A 24,377-nucleotide genomic window follows, 5' to 3' on the forward strand; every position below is an offset into this window, starting at 1 on the left:
TTTGCAGGCAATTTCCTGAACCAAAATATTTCTCTTTAATTGTGAAAAACTGAATAGTAATGCTTTTATGAATGTCATACCACATTATAATAGCAATGTACCCCTTTTGTATATTAACCTATCAATAGGCTTCCATCTTAAAGAAGGTTTCAAATATTCTGACACACTGCCAAATTTACCTAAATGGGATTCTACCCATCTCTGGTACAGGCATAGGTGAGGTTTGGTTCCAGACCACAGGGATATAGTAAGTGTTGCAATAAAATGAGTCATAATCTTTTTGTTGGTGGAGGACCCTGCCTTCAATTTGTAAAAAAAAATGTAACATCTGAAGTGCAATAAGGCCACATGCAAAAAAATGCGGTGTGCCTGTATATCCATAGAATAAATCATGTGGGGTTATTGGTTTTTCCTGTGTTCCCTGTCCTCCAAAGTGGCATATAATTGAAAGCTTCCAGAATAAATCACTCTGGATAGGCTCTCCACAATTCAAAAGATTACCTCTGTTGGTTTCAGGTTCTTCAAGTATCACAAAGGAGTCTTCATCAGCACCCAGCCGAGGTTTAACGGAAACATCTACTCCCAGTTGCTTAAGTCTATCCAGAGTGAACTTCCTCATTTTTTCAGATGGCACAGCTGCTGCTGATTTAGTTTGCTGCCTGGTCTCTTCCAGCTTCTCATCTGCTTCTTCTGTTTTTTGCAGGCCTTCTTCTCCTTCCAGGGCATCAGATTCAGGTGTCACAAGCCCTCCAGTTTGGTGCTCGTCATTGTCCTTGTCCCCAAGGAAGCTGGATTCCTGCTGTGCCACTGAGCTGTCCCTAGGTAAAAGTCTAACATCACTCTGCTCGTGTTTCTCCTGAACTTCTAGCTCTGCACTTCCCATCAAATCTTTACTACTATACTCATCTGACCCAGTGGTTATCTGGGGTTCCTTTGAAACTGAAGGGAGTGCATTAGTTTCCCTTTCATATCCTGCACCTGTTGTGGGCTCAGAATCTTTGCTGTGACGGTCACTCTTCATCTCACTTGTCTTTGCAGTGTCTATGACTTCTTTGTGATGGCTTAACTGATACTTCGACGACCTAGAAAAGGGGAAATGAGCTAGAGTTGAAAATTATCCTAAATGGGAAATAGTCTCATCCATTAGCAAAGAATAAATCAGTTAAATCAGTTTTAATAGTTTAAGGAATCTGAACTTCTTGTTCACTACAAAATGCAATGTTTATGAAAATTATAATCACAGGAAAGAGGGATCTTACTTCAGTAGCGCCATGGCATTTCCCTGGCAAGTGGGCCGGGGTTTACGTTTGTAGAAATCGTGAATGGTTTTATTCTCAGGCACATGGTATGGAAGATTAAGTGCAGACTCTATAAAATGAGACAAAACAAGCAAATCTATATACTATATATTCTGAAATGTCACTTCATATTCAGTTAACTAACCAGTACAGCCAAAACCATCACCAGAAACAGAAAGCAATCCTGGCTTTAATAAAGACAGGATCTATGTAAAAAGAACTCCCTGAAGACCAGAGGCTTTTAACCTAGCTGTGAAATCAAACTGGTCCAGAAAGTTTTTTAAGAATACAGATTCTTGCCCTGGCTGGTGTGGCTCAGTGGACTGAGTGCCAGCCTCTGAACAAAAGGGTCGCCAGTTCAATTCCCAGTCAGGGCATGTGCCTGGGTTGCAGGCCAGATCCCTGGTTGGGTGCGCATGAGAGGCAACCACACATTGGTGTTTGTCTCCCTTTCTTTCTCCATCCCTTCTCCTCTCTCCAAAAATAAGTAAATAATCTAAAAATACAGATCCTTGGGCCACATTCAATAGCCTATTGAATCAGATTCTCTGTGGAGCCTAAGAATTTACATATTTGTAAAGTTCCCAAAGGGATCCTGATGCAGCTGGCTCATAGAAAACAATTAAAACAAAACAAAACAAAACCCTCCCTCCTTATCACTGCTACAGCTCTGAAAACTTCTTCACTTTGTAGTAATGTCCCAGGGGCTTCAGAACAATAGCCATCAACCAAGATCAATTTTAAACTTGATATTATAACCCAATTCATATTAGGAATGTTAACAAAAATCCCCAACATCTAAATTGAGCTTACAAAGAAATACTGTGATTTGCCTTAAAGTTTACTGTACTGATTTGCATTACCTCGAATAAGGCGCTGAGTCTCACTATGCAGTTTTTTTAATGCTTCCTTACTTAACTTGGCTGCCTTCCTTTCCTTAAAGAAAACAAAAAGTGAGACTACATTAACGCTATAGATATTCAGAAAGAGAGTTTGCTCTCTCCAAACAAAGATGGAGTGGTAATAGCAAGCACAAATAAACTCAACACAATATAAACCCCAAGGAGTTCATTTACTTGTATTTGCAAGTCACATAGAATTAATTCAATCCAATCCATATTTATGTCCTTACTATGTACAAAGCATTATCTTGGGTACCAGGAAAAAATGATAAACATGATAAAATATTTATCCCTGCGAAATTCAAAATCTCCTAGGGAGAGGCCAACATGAGAACTATACAGTACAGGGCTCTACCTTACCTTCCTCCCGGTGCCTTTTGATAACTCACTTTCTTCTTCAAATGTAGAAACCCCGCTCTCCAAAGACAGTTGCTTTTTCTAAAAAATATTATAAGCTAATTAATATGGACAAAAATGAAACTAAAATAAGAGAGTGTTGCTTACTCAAAGATGGCTTTTGTGCTCCAACATTACATCATATTACATTAATAATATATCAATAATTATCAAATAGAAAATTTTAAACATAGCACACTATAATGCCTAGAAAACAAATTAGATGTCTCAAATGGAGTTTGGGCCCTCATTTCTTATACCTCTGTATTACATCTTTCCCTAAGGAGAGACAATGACTAGTAGGCAGCTAAAGATAATCTTAGGAAAAATAATTATGCTCCCAAATACTCAGGACAACAATGCTTTGATAACCTTCCTGAAACCCTATTGGTTCTTTTCTTAGAGGCCACATGATTATAAAATTTACATCTCTGCCCCATTATTTATCTTCTTCTTACACGACATAAAGTATCTTATTTTTTCCCCAGCATTTCCAAGAAGGCAATCAAAATACTAGTTTCCAAACAAGCTAGCATGTCTGTCACTTGTACTGTGATTCCAAAGTTAACAGCTGAAAAACTTAAATCAATTGACATGTGTTTTTTTTCAGTTGAAAAAAAAAGTAACGTTCCAATAATGTATCAGAAAATAAGGCAAAGGTTAGGAGCAACAGGTTAGCTTTTATTGCAATAATCTTTTACTTGCCTTGTGCTTTTTTACTTTGTTTTTCACAGCTGCTCTTATGGATTCTAACGATTCTTCATCTTCCAATGGAGAGTTATTTTCCTCCTCCAACCCAGTTTCAAAAAGGTCTTCGTCCACAAGAAGACAACCACTATCATTAAATGGCTGTTTCATTTCTTCCTGGATAATCCATAAAGGAAAAGCAAATTACAATCATTTCAAAAACCAATATTTCACAACATCATAAAGCAATTTGGATCAGGCCAGAAAAAGCCCATGTTTCATCAACAGACAAATGTGACATTCTAGAACATACTCACTAGTTCCTAACCCACAGTCATCCCTTGAAGTCTGTGCTGTGATTTTATGCAACTGTCCAAAACTAACTAAAAGACAGTAAATGTTTTTAAAAAGTCAACTAAATACATATTAAGCAACTAATTTATAAAACTTGAGGATGGCTTTTCTAATTAGCAAATAAGACTTCTGACTAATGAAGGCACTGAAAAATCCTTCTTTGAAATTTAAATTTCATCAGATCAGAAGCAGCAGAGAATTACCCCATATGCTCACAAAGAAAACCAGAAACCCAAGTTTTTGGACGTGTCCTCCATGTATCTGAAAAGGAGAATGAGACTGAATTTTGAATCACATACCTCATTACTAGTAATGCAAAAACAATCAACTCAAAGCTATACTGAGTGCAGAAAAACCTCAAGAACTAAAATCAGCCTTTTCCAAAATGTTAATCTGCCTTAGAAATAGCAAATTGGTCTTTAAAATGTACCTCATTTTTTGTTTCCTTCTTTTTTAGCCGCCTAATTTTTTCCATCTTTCTTTCCTCTTTCTCAAGTCTTCTCTTTGATTTTACTTTTGCTTTTCCTCCAGTTCTTTCTTTATCACTTATGGGTTTTCTGTAAATCTTTCTGTCAGCTGTAAAGTCCACAGAATTTTCAAGCTGGAGGCTCAGCTCTAAGGAAGATGTCACTTGGGTTTCAAGATTCTCCTGGTACAAAGATTCCTCGATGTCACTTTCATCACTGCCTGCCAGAGTTTTGTAAATCCTTCTGACTTTCCCATTTCTTCCAGCATAAAAGTTCTCTTTATTTTCCTCTTCCACACTGTCATAGGTAGTTTTCTCTGGAGAGCCATCTGTGTCTTCTCTTTCAGTATCACTGTCTTGTAGCACCTTCCTGCTTTTCAATTTCTTACTCCCAAATATCTCCTCATCTGAATCTGAGGGAAACACAATGTCTTTGAGAGGTCCACTGTCATCTGGCCTTTCTCCTAGTCCCACTAAATATATCTGATTATCCAAGTAATATATGTCCTGGAAAATTATGTAACTACCACTAAGAACTGATTGTAGCAAAGCACATCTAAAAATATATTTGAAAAACATTTTCTCTGGAAAAATGTCTAAGAAATGTAATTATGTATCTTTACAGTGGGAAAAGTTGTTTTAATCCTTCTGGCAGGTGTTAAACATCCTTTTATTATATAATGAATGTATTCAACCATGCAATGTGGTAGCTTCTAGACATTTTACACTTTCAATAATATTATAGAAATAATTATTTTCAAAAGGGTACAAGCACTATTATTTTGCTTTTATAATGAATAAAACAAACAATAAAGTTGGGCATTAATAATTTAATAAATCAAGAGAATAATGAAATTAATCCAATCTACTTACATTCCAGGCCCCACATTCTATTCCTAAAAACAAAAGTAATATTACAAACCTCTTTCACTCAAGAGCCCAGTTGTTTCACAGCTGTCCTGTCCACTCTCTGGAGGACTATCTACTACTTCTTGTAAGATAAGTTTTGGATCACTGACTTCTAGGTGAATCTAGAAAATAAGAATATACTTTGCATTAACCAACAGGTGACAAGCTCTAAGTATATAATGATACACAAATCATTATGGGATCATCAGGCTGAAATAAGGAAAAAAATAAATTCAATGGTTCAATGAAGGGATGACATTAAGAATTCCTGGACAGCCCTGGCTGGTGTGGCTCAGTGGATTGAGCGTTGGCCTGCAAACTGAAGGGTCCCTTGTTAGATTCCCAGCCAGGTCCCCAGATCGGGGCATATGAGAGGCAACCAATCTGTTTTTCTCATACATTGATATTTCTCTCCCTTTCTTTCTCCTTTTCTCCCCGTCTCTAAAAATAAATAAATAAAATATTTAAAAAAGAAAAAAAAAGGAATTCCAGGACAACAAAAAACAAAAAAAAATCATTGTTCACATTTGAAGGATTCTATAGGACCAACTCTGTATAGTGAGTACGGTAGTTCCCCCTTATCCACAGTTTCACTTCCCATAATTTTAGTTACCCATGGCGAACCATGGTCAGAAAATATTAAATGGAAAATGCCAGAAGTAAACAATTCAATAAACAATTCATAAGTTTTAAATTGCATGCCATTCTGAGTAGCATGATGAAATCTTACACCATCCCACTTTGTCACACTCAGGACATGAATCATCCCTTTGCTCAGTGTATGCATGCTGTATATACTATCCACCTGTTGTTAGTCATTTAGTAGCGGCCTCGGTTATCAGACCAACTGGCATGGTATCACAATGCTTGGGTTCAAGTAACCCTTATTTTACTTAATGGCATAGGAGTATTGATGCTGGCAATTCAGATATGACAAAGAGGAGCCATAAAGTGCTTCCTTTAAGTGAAAAGGTCAAAGTTCTTTGCTTAATAAGGAGAAAGAAAAAAATTATATGCTGAGGTTGCTAAGATTACAGTAAAAATGAATCTTCTATCTGTGAAATAGCAAAGAAGGAAAAATAAATTCATGTTAGTTTTGCTGTTGTACTTCAAATTGCAAAAGTTATGGCCATGGCATCATAAGTGCTTAGATAAGATGAAAAAGGCATTAAATTTGTGGGTGGAAGACATGAACAGAAAATGTGTTCTGACTGATGGCAATCTGTTGTGCCAGAAAGCATTGAGCCCATACGGAGACTTCAGCAAGGGATCCCTTGAAACAAGTGACAACCAGCCATTTGTTGCAATATAACCAGGGTTGGTTAAGTAAGATATTTTGAGAGAGACCACATTCACATGACTTTTAATATAGTATGTTGTTGTAATTGTTCTATTTTATTATTGTTGTTGTTAATCTCTTATTATGCATAACTTATAAATTAAACTTTATCATAGGTATGTATAGGGAAAAAACAGAGTATATATAGGGTTAGGTACTATATGCAGTTTCAAGCATCCACTGGGGGTCTTGGAACATATCCCTGCAGATAAGGAAGGGCTTTTTTAAAAAGTATATTTTATTGATTATACTGTTACAGTTGTCCCAATTTTTTTCTTTGCTCCCCTCCAGCACTCCCACCTCTCTTAGTTAATGTCATGCATGGAAGTTCTTTGGCTTTACTCTTTCCTATACTATTCTTAATATCCCCGTCTATTTTGTTCCTACCAATTATGGCTTCTTAATCCCTGTACTTTCCCCCCCTTCTCCCCCTTCCCCTTCCCTGCTGATAACCCACGGAGGGACTTCTGTAATGGTAAATAAATGAAAACAATCAAGAATTTATTATTCTTTTTCGGTATGAACTGTTACTCAGTGTATTCAAATGACATGTTAAATAATATCATAGAGATGCAATACAGTTGTGGGACACTCTGTAAGACAACCGATGTAGTTTCTTTTTTAAACTGAATTTATTGGAGTGACATTGGTTAATAAAATTATGTAGGTTTCAAATGTACGATTCTGTAAAACACTATATGTATATTGTGCAATATTGTGGTTACTACCCAAAGCCAAGTCTCCTCCTGTCATCATTTATCCCCCTCCCCTTTGCCCTCTTCTATCTGTCCCCACCCTAAGTGGTTTCTTTAACAATAATCTGAAGAAAACAAGAGAGGGAGGGGGACTTATAAAGTTAAGATATATACATACAAACACATGTCAACAATTGCAATGTGTACACTTTCTTTGGATCTTAATTCAAACAAACTGAAAGTATATATACGAGTAAAGGAAATCTGAATACTTCTGCATACTGACTAGATTTTAATATTAAACAATAATTCTGAATTTTTTAGATGTTGTAATAATATTGTGGTTATCTTTTATGGAAAGCCATTACCTTTTAGAGATGCATAATAAAATATTTGTGGATGAAATGTCTAGAACTGCTTCCAAATAATCCAGTGAGGGGGAACGGGTGGGGGTAAAAATGAAATAAGATTGGCATGATTTGAAAATGTTGAAGTTAGATATGGGTTTATTATACCAGCCCTTCTCGTCGTCGGCAGCCGTCTGTCTCGAGAGACGATGGTGTAGCTTCTTAAGAGTCTATCTGCACCGCCGAGAATGGCTGTGCAGTCCGACTCGGGAGTGACACGGTATCTGTCTCCTCCCGTGTTGAATCGACATCTTGCGATGACACTGGAGTGTCCTCTCCAGTGAAGCTGAAGCTACAGAGCCTGGACAGGGTGATATGGAGGGTCTGCTGTTGCCCATGCAGCAGACCCCCCCTCTCTTCGCAGCTGAAGGGTCCAAGGGAAAGACGGAGTCAATACAGCTTGGCTTCAGGTGCGCCGCAGGAGTTGCCAGTGTTGACTACAACGTCAAACCGCCTTAGGGACTCCGGCTCCGGATTTTCTGTCGGGGTTTACTCCCTTAGCCTTTCCCCTGAAGAGGTATGCCGCAAGGCAGCGGAGGATTTTTGGAGTCAGAGTTTTCCTTCTCTGATGTGCCCTGACTGGAAGATCGAACCAGCGACACTTAGCTCGCAGGCCGACGCTCAATCCACTGAGCCAAACCAGCCAGGGTCACCAGCCCTTCTACATTTGTATATTTGAAAATTTCCAAACAAAAAAGTCACAAGTAAAAACATCTAAGTGACCAAGTTGCCTCAGATGCCAGATCTCCAACCTCCTTGGTGTTCTTAGGGCTCTGACTCAACTTAATAAGGGGGAAAATATTAACATGTGTTATGTAATAGGGCACATGGCCTCATGCCAACAGCTTCTCCAACAACTATTAAATTGATTTCAATACTTGGTATAATTATTAAAATAATAATCAAAGATAACATGTACTGAATAATTGCTGAGGATAATCATGTATGTGCTGATGGTCCTCCCAACAATCCAAAGCAGTAAGGCTATTAGTTCTGTTCGTGGATCCCTAAACTGAGTGTATGTAGGTTATGACACAGCTCAAATACGAGATGTTGTTAATCACTTTATTCTAGACAGTTTGCAGCAGTACCAACAACAGATAAAAGACAGGACCAGGAACAAGGAGAGAAAAGAAGGTCTCAAAATATTTAGTAATCAAGATAATTTTTTAAAAACATGCAATATTTTTCTTAAAACTCACACTGGCAAACTGAAGTTCATGAGGGCAGTGGCTTGCTTTTGTAAATAAAAGTTTTATTGAAACCAGAGCCAGGACTTGGGTGAGGAGAGTGAGGCTAAGTAGTGCAACCGCAGGGTCAAATCTTGTCTTTAGTTAAAAGTTTGATATTTTATTCAATATCAAGTCATGGGGATAGGAGTTTGTGTTAATTTTTATTTTTTAAATGTTGCTTTAAAATATCATCTTGATTACTGAGTTTTTTGGCATCTCCCTAAATTATGCTCCCAAGGAGAGTAAGTATCTCACACTTATCCCCCCCAGACAAGAACACTGGGCTGGAAACAGAAGTATTATAGTTTCTATGCCCCATTCCGCCAGCTAGCCTAGCAAGCCACCATCCGTGAGGCCCCGAGACTGGTACATCCCCTTCTCAGGGCCCCACGCGATGACCTCACAGGCCTCTTCCAGACCCAGTTACGAACTCCCTTAAACCCCGCCGTCCATTTACAGAGAATACTGCCCTGCATCCCAGCAGCCCGGCTTGGCTTGGGCCTTCCTCTCTTTTGGGAAGCTGTAAGAGGAAGAACTCGCACGGCAGGAAACGCGCCAAAGAAAGAGCGGGCGGGGCACGCTGAGGAGGAGCTGGTCTGCCCGCTGCGCGCGCCGCAAAAACCAGGAGCAAGACGGCTAAGGAGACCGAGGCGCGGGAAGCCCAGTACTGAGACTGGACCGCGAGATCCCGGGGCCGGGGTTGTTGGTGCTGGTGGGTCTGTCTCTCTGAGCCGTGAGGCCAAGCCGCCCGGTGCATGCCGGGAGCTGTAGTCCTCGACTCTCTGAAACCCATTCAGTAGGGGATCAACCCCTGCCCCACCTCACCCCCCGGAGCCCGACCTCCGCAACCACGGATGGAGCCCTGTGCACGAACTCACCTCAGAAGCCACTTCGCCTGTCATGACTCCAGCCTCGCCAGCGCGTCTCTCGGGACGAAACACGTCTCGGTTTTTTCAACCGCTGCTCAGCTGCTCCCGCCGTCTCCAGTGCAGCAGCGACTTTGGAGCTTTCGCGCCTACCCCGAGTGGAGGTCCGGCCCTCGACGATTTGCACCAATCCAGAAGCGGCTTTCTACATAGGGCCACACCCCCACGCCGTCCTACCAATCACAAGGCGTCTTCGGCCAGTCCAACAAGTGTAATGTGGTTTGGGTTGGCGGGTCGCGGCTCCTCTTGTCAACTGAACTTGCTTGAGGCTAGAGGTGTTCTGGCCGCTGGGGTGTCGGGCCCTCTGGCCATGAAAGACGGTATCTTTTAAGTGATGGTCTTTGACTTTTGACCCTTGCCATAACGCTATAGCTTCCATCAAGCAACAATTTAAGAAGTTTCTGCTTCAGGCAAGAAGCTGTGAGAAAACCCCTGAGCACCAGAGGGCATCCTTGTCCTGTACTAGATTCCAGTGCCCGGGAGGATTTCCTCCAGGACCTCCATCCCTGAAGCAGCTACATCTTACCTGCTTCTTCTTGTACATGGCACATACCAGTGAACATCAAGAAAAAAAAAAAGAAAAAGAAAAGAAAAACTTTGTGGGCAGCTCAGATACTGAAGAATATCCTCGGATAATCTTTATAATTCTATTTACGATTAATTCGATGATGCAGAAAACACCGACTCATCCCACTCCTAGGCTCTTTAGATAAGAAGGGAAAAAGAATAAAAGGTAGCAATCAGACCAATACCAGACAATTCTACTCCCTTGTCACTGCGCTAGTTGCTATCTTTTTGCCCCTCCAGGTCCGTTCTGTCTTTCCTCATCTTGCTCTATTTAGGCAAGGCTGACTTCTCCCCCACTGCATTCCTGGGCTACCTGGCCCGCTGGCTTCCAGTGGAGTCAAGCCACTGGAAGGTTCTTTACAAGGAGGAGAGAGGAGGGCACCAAGAAAGGAAGTTCACAGTATTGCGACCCCACTGCACCCTCAGGACCCTATCCACGGTTAGGGTGACCAACTCATCCCAGTCTCCCCAGGACTTCCTCGGTTTTAGCACTGGAAGACTCACCTCCCAGGAATCTTCTCAGTCCTAGGCAAACCAGGATGGTTAGTCACCCTATCCATGGCCTCCTCTTCCAAGTTTCCTCCTTTAGCTGGGTTCAGATAAAAGTCCTCTCTCCTCCTACATTTCTTCATCTCCTCACCACTTCTCAACCCACTTCTGCCCCCACCACCAAGAGCCTGTCATCCTTTCTCTTTCACATCTCAGTCTATCCACCATTTCACCCATTTTACTATTAATTTCTACAATGATGATTCCAAAATATACATCTATAGCACTCCTCCCTCATATTTTAAGGGCTTGCATTTATTGGGGAGTTGTCCTGTGACAGAAACACTTGCAAGAATTTTGCAAACGTTATCTTATTTAATCTTCAGAGGAACTTTGTAAGGTAAGTGATATTACTATCTCAATTTTAGCAAATGAGGAGACTAAACCTTTAAAAGGCTAGTACCTGGTGGAGTCAATATTCAATCTGACTCCAGAGCTCATACTACTCAGAAAGACTTTCCCTGAGCACCCTGGACATTCTCCCTGTCCCCTGTTCTACCTAAAATTTTCTATCTGTATATTTTTGCTCCAAGAAGGCAAGCACCTTCTTTTACACTATATTCTTACTATCTAGAATAATTTTTCTCAGATTTGAGCGTGCATCAAAATGATGTAAAGGGCTAGTAAAAACAGATTGTTGGACCCCACTCCCAGAGTTTCTGATTCAGTATGTCTCATGTGAGGCCTAAGAGTTTTCATGTCTAACAAGTCCCCAGGTGGTGCTAATGCTGCTGCAATGGAGACTATCCTTTGAGAACCACATTTTAGAACGTATTTGGCTCATCATAGAGAATTCAATCAATATTTGTCAAACTAATTAATTCAGTCACTTGACAACTATATCATCCTTCTTAAACCCCCTCTGGAAGTGAATAAAGGAGGTTAATACTCCTGATATTAGCATTTTCAGAAGTAATTAGCATTTTCCTCTCTTTACAGAGCACCTCTTCAGTCACCAGAGAAACTAAGAGAGAGAGCTCTGATTTGGACAATGAGTGGAAGGTGTCAGCTAGGAAGGGAAAACCTTTTATTCTATATTTTAACTTGTGCCAAGCTAAAGGGAGTCTGTATTTAGAATTAGAAGTCTGTATGCTCAATTTTGGTGAATGGCACCATAATCCATCACTCACCAATTCAGAAACCTGGGAGTCACCTTGACTCCTCTCTGTCTCTTGACTCTCAAGGTTAATCATCCAGAAAGTTCTGTTTATGAAGTTAATAGATGGCAGCAAGGGAAAGATTTGGAATGTTCACTCTGCAGGGATAAGCCTGAACCTGTCCCATAAATGGCTTTGTGACCTTAGGAAAGTCATTTAGCTTCTCAGAGCCTTGTTTTCTCCACTTGAAATTCAAAAACATTGGATTAGATCATGATTCCAAATGGGTTTAGTTGGCAGAGCACCTGGAAGTAAGGTACTTTATAGAAAATACTTTGCAGTACTGACACATTCAATCTAGTCATATAAATTAGGAAACATTTTCACTAGTAGGATCTTTAATTATGTCATCCAAAATCAATATAAACAAGCAATTCTGAGGTTACATGTCTATGAAATAATAAGGCATGTAACTTAACATGCTCAGCTCATTCCAAAATTCTATTTAGATCTGCTTGAAGGCAAACAGAAACAGATTCCAAAGGCTTACAAAAGTTTGGAGGGAAAACATTGATTAAATCATACATTTTAGTTCATCTTTTCTGAAAATTGAGAAAGGCTACCATGTAGCCTTTTGTAAATAGCATTCCTCTGGAGTAAGGTTTGAGAACTACTTGCTTTTCTTAAGTCGTAGGCCACTAAGTCTTCATTCCTAGGGAAATACTGCCACCCTGTGGCAGAGTTTGGTTATGTCAGTTCCTATCCTTAAAAAAAAAATTTTTTTTTTAAATTAAAAATTACTCAAAGAGTTCTTTAAACTTTCTTTTGGTACAGTTAAATAATTGCACCTCCAAGAATGAGCTTTAAAAAAATTATATTGTGATTCCGTACAGTTATAAAGTTTCTTTTGGAGAGTGCACTGCTTGAAGGCCAGGGCTGTTTTTCTTGCTTAATGTAGTACTCTCTGACATTTAAAAATGGCACAGGACGTAACATATAGTAGATACTTAATAAATAATTGTGGAATAAATGGTTAAAATACCATGACCTAAAAACAAAAACAAAAACAAAAACACTAGGGCCTTTTGCCAAGGCATGACAACGCACGTACCGTGGGTTTCTTGTATGCAGAATCTTCTTTACTGCAGATTTTGGTAACTTAGAGTTCCTAGAATATATTTATCCACTCATTTAACAAACCTTAAGCCTATGCTATATACAAATAATATAAAAATAAATACATACAGTCTTAGTCTCAGGGAGGTATCTATTGCTGGCTGGAGACAGGCAAGCAAGTAAACCTGTGTAGTAGTGGAATTGTGTACAAGTAGCTGCAGAGCCCCAAGAGAGGGGCAACTGACTTTGCCTGGGGTAAGTCAGGAGAAGATGATCACTCCTGGACTGATTTTCAAAGATGAACTGAAGTTCTCCTGGCTGGCACAGGGGTGAGAAAGCATTCCAGGTATGTGTAGGGGCTTGATAAAGCATGTTGTGTTTGGGAAACTAAAAGTAGGTCAGTATGACTAGAGCACAGGGTGTGTATGTGTGTGGTGGGGGTGGGGATGGCCAAAACGAAGGCTGAATGTTAAACAAGGAAGGAAAAAAAAATCTAGAATACTATGCTTAGAATTTAGTTTTCAGACACTATGAACTGGCCAGCTGGGGGGTGGGAGGGTTGTTAAGAAGAAGAGCAACATGGTTAGATATATGTTTGAGAAAGATTATTCTGGTAACATCTGAAGGATGGATTTGGAAAGGGATTAAACTGGAGGCAGGAAGACCAGTTGTCTAGGTGGGAGATTTTAAGGACCTGAACTCGGTCAATGATAGTAACAATGGAGAGGAGGAGATGGATTGGGAAAAAAGAAGCAAAATTGACAGGGTTTGTTGGATGACTCACCTTGAGGGGCAAAAAAACAGTGGAGTTGGTGTGACTCTCAGGTTTCAGGATTAGTTGAATGACAGGTTATGGTGCCATTCACCAAAATTGAGAATATAGGTCACTAATTCCAAACACAGACTCACTTCAGCTTGGTACAAGTTAATATGTGGAATAAAAGCTTTTCCCTTCCTAGCTCAACCCTGTCCACTTGTAGTCCAAATTGGAACTCTCTCCGCTCTTCTGGTGACTAAAAAGCTGTTTCTCAGGCATTGGCTCATCTCTATTCCATTTCCAAATTGCCACATGTTCAGCACCCTAAACTTTCATTTAGCAGCTCTAAACATTTTATTTGTATATTTTATCTTTAATTCCCTTTTCCTTTCTGACTAACATCCTGGGAAGAATGTTTGAGAGAATTTCTTCTGCCCTGCTTTATTCCATTTTTTTTCCCCTCCAGGCTTTTTGATTTGGTTTCTGTAAAAACCCAAATGTTTTCATAACCCAACCTTTGCCAAAAGCCCTATAGAAACTTAATGGTTTTTATGTAGACATTTTAGCATCCTCAGAACTTTGTCAATTATGTCTCAATTACATATGCCTCAACCAGTCTAGGGAGACTCTACCCATGTATGTATGTTTGGGAGCAGGGGATCCTATCAAAGGACAGAAGATTCCTGCTCCACTCCTACTTTGTATTAATTTTTTGATTGAATGTTAGTGCCTGAACTCCTTCAGGACATGCCAGATAATTTAGCTGTACCTAGAAGGGCAGAGTCTTATAGCAATACAGTAATTTCTTCAAGCACAGTATAGCTGGAGTGGGGTAAAGAGCACTTTCTAAAACAGGAGATGATACTAGACAGACAAAACAATATTGTTCCCACTGTAGGCATTCAACCAGGGGATATAACACAATTGTCATAATGACCCTGTCTCTATTGGAATTCAGGGGGCAGGGACAAGTTTGCTAAACATCAGTGAGAAACACTGAAATAAGCACAGAAGAAGAGGGAGCATATTTTAAGCAGAGAAAAAGGAAATGAGTAAAGGCATGGAGATATGAGTGATGGTAAGATTTTCAGGGAATTGTTCAACTAGTAGCTTTATAATGATGGAATAGAAGGTAGGGGATAAAATGTCAAGGTTGTTCAATTAAATTTAACTCAGTAAGGATCTACAGTGGCTCTTTGGAACCTGAATAACTGCTAGGTAATGGGATATATAGAGAGAACATGTACACAAATAAGTAAATTACAAAGCAGATTTTGATGAGTGCTAGAGGAAAGATATAAGATCTATGCTCTGGAAGCAAAAGTGTAGCAGATCTTGAATATGAAGTATGGAACTTTAGACAAGATATACCCATAATACAGTCATACATTCACTCTGCAAACCCTTATTGAACATTGTGAAAGCTTGTTAGAATTATCACAACTCTCTGTGTCCTCTCCCATTTTCATTATGATTTTGCTACACCTGCCATCTAATTCTCAATCTCTTAAATCTGGGCTGCCCTTGTTATTTGCATTGATCAACAGAACACAGTGAAAGTAACATTGTATATCCAGTTTCTGAGGCTAAGTCTCATGGACCTTAGCAGCTTTCACCCTGAGAACACTGCTGCCACTATTTAAGAAATCCAAGGTATCTTGTTGAGAAGGCCACATAGAAGAGATTCAGGCACTTAAGCCAACACCTAACTGCCAAACTTGACCATCTTGGACTATTCAGCCACACTGAGCCTCCAGATGAATGCAGCCATGTGAGTGACCAAAGGTGAGACCAAGAGAAGAACTGACTAACTAAGCCTACCTAAATTATAGGCTTGTGGGCAAATGAATGAGCCACTACATTTTAGTGTGGTTTGCTAAGCAGTAGTATACCAGTGAAACAAACTCTTACCATGAATCAGGCATAGAGGATGCGGTTTTAAACAGAGTTTCTACTCTTATGGAGATTATATTCTTGTAGCAGAAGATAGACAATAAGCAAGTAAATAAGTAATGTTGTAGTGATAAGTGTTTTGAAGAAAAAAAAAAAAAAGGATGTTAAGGGATTAAAGGGTAGACTCCAAACAACCAAAGCTATCTTGAGAAAGAACACCAAAGCTGGAGGCATAACACTCCCTGGTTTCAAACTATATTTGTTTGGTGTTGGCATAAAGACACACATAGATAAATGGAAAGGAATAGAGAGCCCAGCCCTAGCCAGATGGCTCAGTTGGTTGAGCATTGTCCTGTACACCAAAAGGTTGTGTGTCCAATCCTTGGTCAGGACACATACCTAGGTTGCAGGTTCAGTCCCTGGTTGGGGTGCATACAAGAGGCAACCAATCAATGTTTCTCTCTCTCACATTACTGTTTCCCTCCCTCTCTTCCTCTCACTCTAAAATCAATTATAGAAAGAACATATCCTTGGGTGAGGGTTTTTTCTTTAAAGAAAATAAATGTTTTTTTAAAAATGAATAGAGAGCCCAGAAATAAATTCATATATAGAGGGTCAATTAACTAGGAATATACAAAGGGAAAAGAACAGTCTTTTCAATAAATAGTACTTGGAAAACTGGACAGCTAAATGCAAAAGAATATAACTGTACCACTAAAACAACAACAACAACAAAAGTCAGAATGGATCGAAGACTTACCAAAAAGTTAAGTCAAAATGGATTGAAGAGTTGAACGTAAGACCCGAAACCATTAAATTCCTAGAAGAAAACCAGCAGTTAACTCCTTGTCATCAGTCTTGGCAATGCTTTTTTGGAACTGACACCTAAAGCAAAGGCAACAAAAGCAAAAATAAATGCATGGAACTACATCAAACTAAAAAGCATCTGCAAAGCGAAGGAAACCATGAACAAAATGAAAAGCAAAGCAATTTAATGGGAGAAAGTATTTTTAAATAATATCCAAAATATATAAGGAACTCGTACCACTCAATAGCAAAATAAAATCTAATTTAAAAATGGGTAGAGGAAGTGAACAGAAATTTTTTCCCAAGAAGACACACAGATGGTCAGTAGGTACCTACCTGAAAAAGTGCTCAAATTCACTAATCATCAGGAAAATGCAAATCAAAATCACAATGAGATATCACCTCACACCTGTTAAAATGGCTATAATCAAAAGACAATAACTAAGAAGTGTTGGTGAGGAGGTGGAAAAAAGGGAACACTTATGTACCATTGATGGGAATGTAAATTGGCACAGCCACTATGGAAAACAGTATGGAGGTTTCTCAAAAAACTAAAAACAGAACTACCACATGATCCAGCAATTTCATCTCTGGGTATTTATCGAGGACAATGAAAACATTAACTTGAAAAGACATGCACCCCTATGTTCATTGCAGTATTATTTACAATAGCCAAGCTATGTAAACAACCTAATTATTCATCAATAGATGAATGAATAAAGAAGATTATACACACATATATATATATATGTATATAATTTTTTCAACCATAAATAGGAATGAAATCTTGCCCACTTGTAACAATGGGGGTGAACCTTGAGGGCATTGTACTAAATAAGTCGGGCAGATAAAAACAAATACCATGTGATTTTACTTATATGTGGAATCTAATAAACAAACTGAGCACATAGACACAGAAAAGAGATTGATGTTGCCAGAGGTAGGGGGCAGAGGGTGGACAAAATGGGAGAAGGGGTTCAAAAGATACAAACTTTCAGTTATAAAATAAGTCACGGGGATGTACTGTACAGCATGGTGACTGTAAGTAATAATACTGTACTGCATATTTCAAAGTTGCTAAGAGAGTATATCTTAAAAGTTCTCATCACAAGAAAAAAATTCTGTAACTATATATGGTAACAGATGTCACCTAGACATTGCAATGATCATTTCACAATATATACAAATAATGAGTGATTATGTTGTATACCTGAAACTAATATGTTATATGTCAACTACACCTCAATAATTTTAAAAATGTTTCTTTCAAAAGAGAATTTAGAGGATGATAGTTGTGATTACAGACTAAAGAGAAGAGCTTCTATTTTAGAAAAATTAATTATTTAAAGAAAATATTAGATATTTTTAAGTGATTTTTATGCTTGATGACATTCCAGCAACTATCAGTAAGTTTTTCCATGATCCTAACTCAGATTCTTATAATTGAATTAATATCCATTTATAGGATCATGGAAGAAACTTTAGAAGTCAACTCATCCTATCTCCTCACATAAAATAACCTCAGAGAGGTGTTACATTGTCTATAATTTACTTATATTAAATATTATTTTATATTAAAAATATATGTTAAGCATATATATTAAAATAGTTCAGACTAGAAAATTTTCTTAAGCTTTTATTTATTCATTTTTAGATAGTGGAAGGGAAGAAGAACGAGAGGGAGAAAAACATTGATGTGAGAGAGAGACATTGATCGGTTGCCTTGTGCACATGCACCAACCAGGACCAAACTTGCAACCCAGGCATGTGCCCTGACCAGGAATCAAACCGGGGACCTTTTGCTTTGCAGTATGACGCCCAACCAATTGAGCCACAATGGTCAGGGTAGGACTAAAAAGTTTTACATACGTGTTTATTAACTAGTTTTAGTGTAAACCTTCGAGGCTATTAGTTAATGTTTAAAGTAACCTAATAAGAAATATACACTCTAGGAATGGTTTGTTAGTATCTGAGAAATTCTAATCAGTAGTCCATATTCCAGTAGCAACTACAGCAAGAACTTCAACTATCTTTATCCCTAGTCAACACTAGAAAGCTGTTAAATATGGTTAGATGTTAGATATGGGTGAAATGAGTGGCATCGAGATATGTGGTTTGGCCAAAAGAATTGTGTTGTGCATGTACCTCCAACCTTGTCTGACCAAGAGATGAGAATCTAGTGAGCCCAGCAACTAGGTTCTTCAGAGTGATGTTCTGGCTAGAATCTATTCAGTCCTTTTCTTTTTCTTTAGTGGAGGATCCTGTTACCTGATTCCAAATAGCACATGCATTACAAATATACTGACTAGAATCCTGCTGCTAGAATATTATCTTATTTACCTAAAGTAAACCCTTTCATGCAAAGTGCTTGGCAACGTGTCTAAAAATATCAAGAGCTGGGACTTCATTGAGCTTACAAGTTGTATGACTGGTTTTGCCTGCTTGTTCATAAATATTTGAGCATATGGCAGATTTCAGTGTGGGACTTGCTTTCATTGTAACACACTGCTTGATAGTAAGGTTCGGGGAAGAAATATGTGGCCCATCTCTCACTTTGGAAGCTGCTGATATCTACCCCTCACCCCTGCTATAACAACAACCAAATAAAAACCCACTCAGTGGGGGCTGGAGGGGAAGAGGGATTGAGCAAAAAGGAAAAAAGAGAAAGAGCTCATGAACACGGACAACGGTGTGGTGATTGCAGGGGGAGAGAGGTGTGGGTGTGGGTGTGGGTGGAAGAGCGTATAGAGAGGATAAATGGTGATGGGAAAAAATAAAATAAAATAATTCAAAAACCCCCACTCAATAATTAATAAGTGATTAACAAATGAGCAAATTGGCTTGGGTCAGTTTGCAACAGAAGATAATTTCCTAAGATCACATAACATATTGATTGTTGCCACCCTTAAGAGCAAAACAAATCATTTGCACCCACATTAATAAAAAGAGAAGCTAACCAATGTTGAGTCAAGGCAGACAATGCAATGTTTTAGGAAGTTAGCTTACTGCAGTTTGGAGAACAGGCTGGGAAGAGAACCACTGGAGACAGGAACACCAGTGAGGAGATTGTTGCCCAGGTGAGGCAAAAGTCAGAGGTGCAACATGATGCAATGGAACATGCTGGGGCACTGGCGCCAGAGAGGTCCGTTAATCAGTCATGTAACTGTGGGGAAGTCAGTTCTCTATTCTCAGATTCAATTTTCCCCAAACAAAACAATGGTTAATTGAGATGGTACCTCACTGATTGGCGTGCAGTAAGCACTAGAAAAGTGCTAATTTCTTTCACCACCATTAAACCGTAGATGGAATGATGAAACGGATGCAGAAAGACTGGTCTAAGCCTAAACAAGGACTTAACCTCTTCCTGTCAACAAACACTAGAAGCAACATTTGGGCTACAATTTGCTAGAATTCTCTTGCTCTTCCTGCCTGACAAGATAATTTCAAATCAACAAACTTTTTCTAAGCAGAACATTTAGTTATATTCAAAGAACAGAGATGACAAAGAAATAAAGATGTCTGTCTTCAAGGAGCCTCCAGTCTTAATATTCTTTTTTTAAGTATATTTTATTGGTTATGTTGTTACAGTAGTCCCAATATTTTCCCTTTGCTCCCCTCCGCCCAGTACTCCCATTCCCTCCAGCAATCCCACCCCACCTTAATGTTCACGGGTTGTGCATGTAAATTCTTTGGCTCCTCCATTTCCTTTACTATTTTTAACGTCCTCCTGTCTATTTTGTACCAACCAATTATGCCTCTTGATTCCTGCACCATTTCCCCATTTCTCCCCCTTCCCCCTCCCAGCTGATAACCCTCTAAATGATCCCCATACCTATCTATGATTCTGTTTCTATTCTGATTTACTTAATTAGATTTTGTTTTTATTTTTTAAATTCAGTTGTTGATAGTTGTGCATTTGTTGACCTTTTAATGTTCATAATTTTGATTCTTTTCTTAAGTCCTTTTAACATTTCATGTAATAAGGGCTTGGTGATGATGAACTCCTTTAGCTTTGCCTTGTCTGGGAAGCACTTTATCTGTCCTTCCATTCTAAATGATAGCTTTGCCGGATAGAGTAATCTTGGTTGTAGGTCCTTGCTTTTCATCACATTGAATACTTCTTCCCAGTCCCGTCTTTCCTGTAAAGTTTCTTTTGAGAAATCAGCTGATAGTCTTATAGGTACCCCTTTGTAGATAATATTCTGCTTTTCTCTTGCTTCTTTCAAGATTCTCTCTTCACCTTTAGAATCTTAATTCTGATGTGTCTTGGTGTGGTCCTCTTTGGGTCTATCTTGTTTGTGACTCTCTGTACTTCTAGGACTTGTATGTCTATTTCCTTTGCCAAATTAGGGAAGTTTGCTTTCATTTTTTTTTCAAATAAGCTTTCAATTTCTTGTTCTTACTCTTCTCCTTCTGGCACCCCTATGATTTGGATGTTGGCACATTTAAAGTTTTCTCAGAGGTTCCTAGGCCTCTCCTCATTTTTTTCAATTCTTGTTTCCTCATTCTGTACTGGTTGACTGTTTTTTTTTCTCCCTTATGTTCCAAATCATTGATTTGAACACTGGTTTCCTTCCCTTCACCATTGGTTTTGTGTGGATTTTCCTTCCTTTCACTTAGCATATACTTCACTTTTTCCCTTATGCCTTTGCCGTACTTAAGCATATCTGTCAAGCCTGTGAGCATCTTTATTACCAGTGTTTTGGACTCTACATCTGTTAGGTTAGCTATCTGCTCATCTGTTAGGTTGGCTATCTCCTCGTCGCTTAGTTCTCCCAGTGGAACCTTGATCCGTTCCCTCTTTTGGGCCATAGTTCTCTGTCTCCTCATCTTGACAGGCTCCTGTGTTTGTTTGCCTGTGTGTCTTAGGCACAGCTGTTGCACCTGTTGCATTGTAAGTGGCAGAGTCTTAGGTATTCATCAGTATGGGCAACCATTTCACCATGTTGTAGTGCTGTATGTGGGGGAGGGATCTGAGAGGGAACAATGCCACTTGCTCAGCACTCGCCCCTTTTCTAGGCACTTCTCCCACTTCCCGTATGGGGCTGGCACCTCTCTAGCTGTTGCCCTGACCATCGTTCCCAGAGTGGGTGGGTCTGTGGATATTCTAGGACCGTGGGGGCTCTTTAAATAAGCAGACTCTACTGAGAGACTGGCAGTTTCTTCCTCCACCCCAAGCCTCGCTGGTCTGCACAGTCATAAGCAATGAGGCTTTATTTTCCCTGGCGCTGGGACCATGAGCTACGCGGTCTGGTCTGGTGCTGGGAACGCTCCCCAGGTGTCCCTCCCAACTTTTTAAAATGTGTAACTATGCTTTTCGCCAGCCTGCCACTGTTGCTGTTGCTGTCGCCACCACACCGTGTCCTCTCCACACTGGCTCCACCCCTCCAACCTGTCTGGATGAGTATTTCTTCTTTACGTCTTTGTTTGTTGGACTTCCATGCAGCTAGATTTTCTGGAACTTCTGGTTGTCTCTAGTTTTGAGGTAGTTGTATTCCTTCATAGTTATGGAGAGATGCAGCATGTCTGTCTAGTCCTCCATCTTGGCTAGAATTAATATTCTTTTTATATCTATTAATACTTTAGTGTTCCCCCTCTGAGCTACCTCTAGTTTTCTCAATAGCTGGCATCAGATTCAGCTATTATCTTTGAGAAGGAACTGGTATGCCAGGCACTAGACTAGACCTTTATTATACATTATTTAATTAACCAAGAAGCCTACAAAGTTGATACTATTATATCCCCATTTTAAAAGATGGAAACTAAGACCCAAAGAAGGAAAAAGGGTTTAATATTCAGGATCACATAGCCAATTAATAGTTTAGCTAGGACTCAAATCTAGTCTCTCTAACTCCAAGTCCAGTACTATTTCCACTGTTCCAGGATGTTACATTTCTATATTTAAATATGTGTGATTTGTTATCTTCTTAAAAGATATCAACTCTATTAGAAATGCTGAGTTTTTAGGAGGCTATTAGATGTGAGTTCCCAACATAAGGATATGTATTTGATAAATGAGACAGATGCTGCCAGTAATACTTGGAAAAATCACAAAAGAAAACATCTGGCACAGCAATGCTATGATATTTCCTTCTCGTGGAAGCAAATGAGACATATATTATTACCATTAATCAAGGTATGACTATCACAGTGTATCTTCAAACAATATTGTACTCATTTATGAATAATGTAAAAAACGTTGCAAGATTATAATTTCATTTACCCACTTCTGCCCTTTGAATCCTTGTTATTTATTTATAAATCCCACAATACATTACACACACACACACAACATATATATCTATAAACATAATTAGAGCCCTGGCTTGTGTGGCTCCGAGGATTGAGTGCTGGCCTGCAAATCAAAGGGTTGCTGGTTTGATTCTCAATCGGGGTACATGCCTGGGTTGCAGGCCAGATCCCTAGTTGGGGGCGGGCATGTGAGAGGCAACCACACACTGATGTTTCTCTCCCTTTCTTTCTCCCTCCCTTTTCCTCTCTCTAAAAATAAATAAATAAAATCTTTTAAAAATTAAAATAAAGTACCTTGAAAAAATACTTGTAAAAACTCAGTCATTAAAATAATTTTATTGCCAGAGATTTTTAAAAAACAACAACACACAATTAGAGGTCATTTCTGAAAAGGTCTTTTATACTGAATCCAGATATTTACCATTTCTGGTGCTCTTCATTTCTTCCAGCAGATCTGAATTTTCTTCTGGTATCACTTCACATCAGCTTCTAGAATTTCTTTTAGCATTTCTTATAATGCAGGTCTTCCTGAAACAAATTCTCTCAGCTTTTGTCTACCTGCAAATGTTTTTATTTTATCTTCATTTCCGAAGGATGTTTTTGTTTTTCTCTTCTGTCACTTTAAAGCTGACATCTGTTGTCTTCGGCCTTCATTTCTGGTGTCATCCATCCTCTGTATTGTTGCTCCGCTGTTGGCTGCTTTTAAAATTTTATCTTTATCTTTATCTTTATCTTTGGTTTTCAGTAGTTTGACAACGTTATATCTAAGTATGGTTTTATATATATTTATCCTGCTTGCGATTTGCAGGATTATAGTACACTTCCTGATCTGTGTATTTTATCTTTCATCTATTTTAGAAAACTCTCAGCTATTATCTTTTCAAATACTTTTTTTTTGTTGATTTTCTCCATCTGGGACTCCAATTATAATATATGTTAGAGCATTTAATATTGTCTCAGTTCTTAGACACTCTATTTTACACTTTTAACTCTTTTTTTCTCTTTGTATTTTAATTTGGATAATTTATACTGATCTGTCTTCAGGCAGCTGATTCCTGCCTCTGCAGGGTTCAGTCTGCTGTTAAGCTCACTGAAAATCATTCTTCATCTCTTATATTTTATTTTTCACTCCTAGCACTTGTATTTGATTTTTTTTTACAGTTTCCACCTCTCTGCAGAAATTTCCCATCTGTTCATGCATTTCATTCACCTTTTCCACTAGAACTTTTACATATTTATCGTAGCTGCTTTAAATAGTTTGATCATTTTATATGTGTGACCCATGGGCATAAACAATGGTATGGGGATTGCAGGAGGGAGTTGGGGGGGGGGTGTCAGGTGGAGAGGGGCAAAGAGGAAAAAACTGGGACAATTGTAACAGTATAATCAATAAATATATAATTTAAAATAATTTGAAAGAAGAGTTTGGTCATTTTAAATCTGAGCTATCACTTTATCTACCTCTAGCAATACTTCCACTCTTAACCATGGTTCTTTGCTCAGTTCTCTGTGTGTCTCATAATTTTTAATTATATGTTTTTGTTAAAAGATCTGTAGAAACCAACATAAATAGAAAAGAGCAAACCCATTTTTGTTAGGTCATTAGGGCAGTGGAAATTAGTCAATCTACCCTGTAACTGAATGGGGTCTGAGCTTTGTTGCAGCTCTAGTTAGAATCAGTTCACTACTGGTTTCAAATGGGTTTTTTGTTTGTTTGGTTGGTTGGTT

At 38.9% G+C, this 24,377-nt stretch overlaps 1 protein-coding gene across 1 annotated transcript in view; it reads right to left on the reverse strand.

Moving 5' to 3' along the window:
- Window positions 1-9,666, reverse strand: part of CLSPN (claspin) — a 29,604-nt gene extending 19,938 nt beyond the window's left edge. The window contains exons 1-8 of the mRNA XM_090269097.1: window positions 9,564-9,666; window positions 5,026-5,134; window positions 4,068-4,516; window positions 3,302-3,460; window positions 2,561-2,638; window positions 2,162-2,234; window positions 1,260-1,368; window positions 502-1,082 (exon numbers count right to left, since the gene is read on the reverse strand). Coding sequence (XP_090125223.1) covers window positions 502-1,082; window positions 1,260-1,368; window positions 2,162-2,234; window positions 2,561-2,638; window positions 3,302-3,460; window positions 4,068-4,516; window positions 5,026-5,134; window positions 9,564-9,587 — 1,582 coding nt within the window. The 5' untranslated portion in view covers window positions 9,588-9,666. The remainder of the gene's footprint in view (window positions 1-501; window positions 1,083-1,259; window positions 1,369-2,161; window positions 2,235-2,560; window positions 2,639-3,301; window positions 3,461-4,067; window positions 4,517-5,025; window positions 5,135-9,563) is intronic.
- Window positions 9,667-24,377: the final 14,711 nt, after the last annotated feature.

This window comes from Furipterus horrens, unplaced genomic scaffold (genome assembly GCF_987537825.1).
Source record: "Furipterus horrens unplaced genomic scaffold, mFurHor1.1.pri manual_scaffold_3, whole genome shotgun sequence".
In the NCBI taxonomy this organism is placed as follows: domain Eukaryota; kingdom Metazoa; phylum Chordata; class Mammalia; order Chiroptera; family Furipteridae; genus Furipterus; species Furipterus horrens.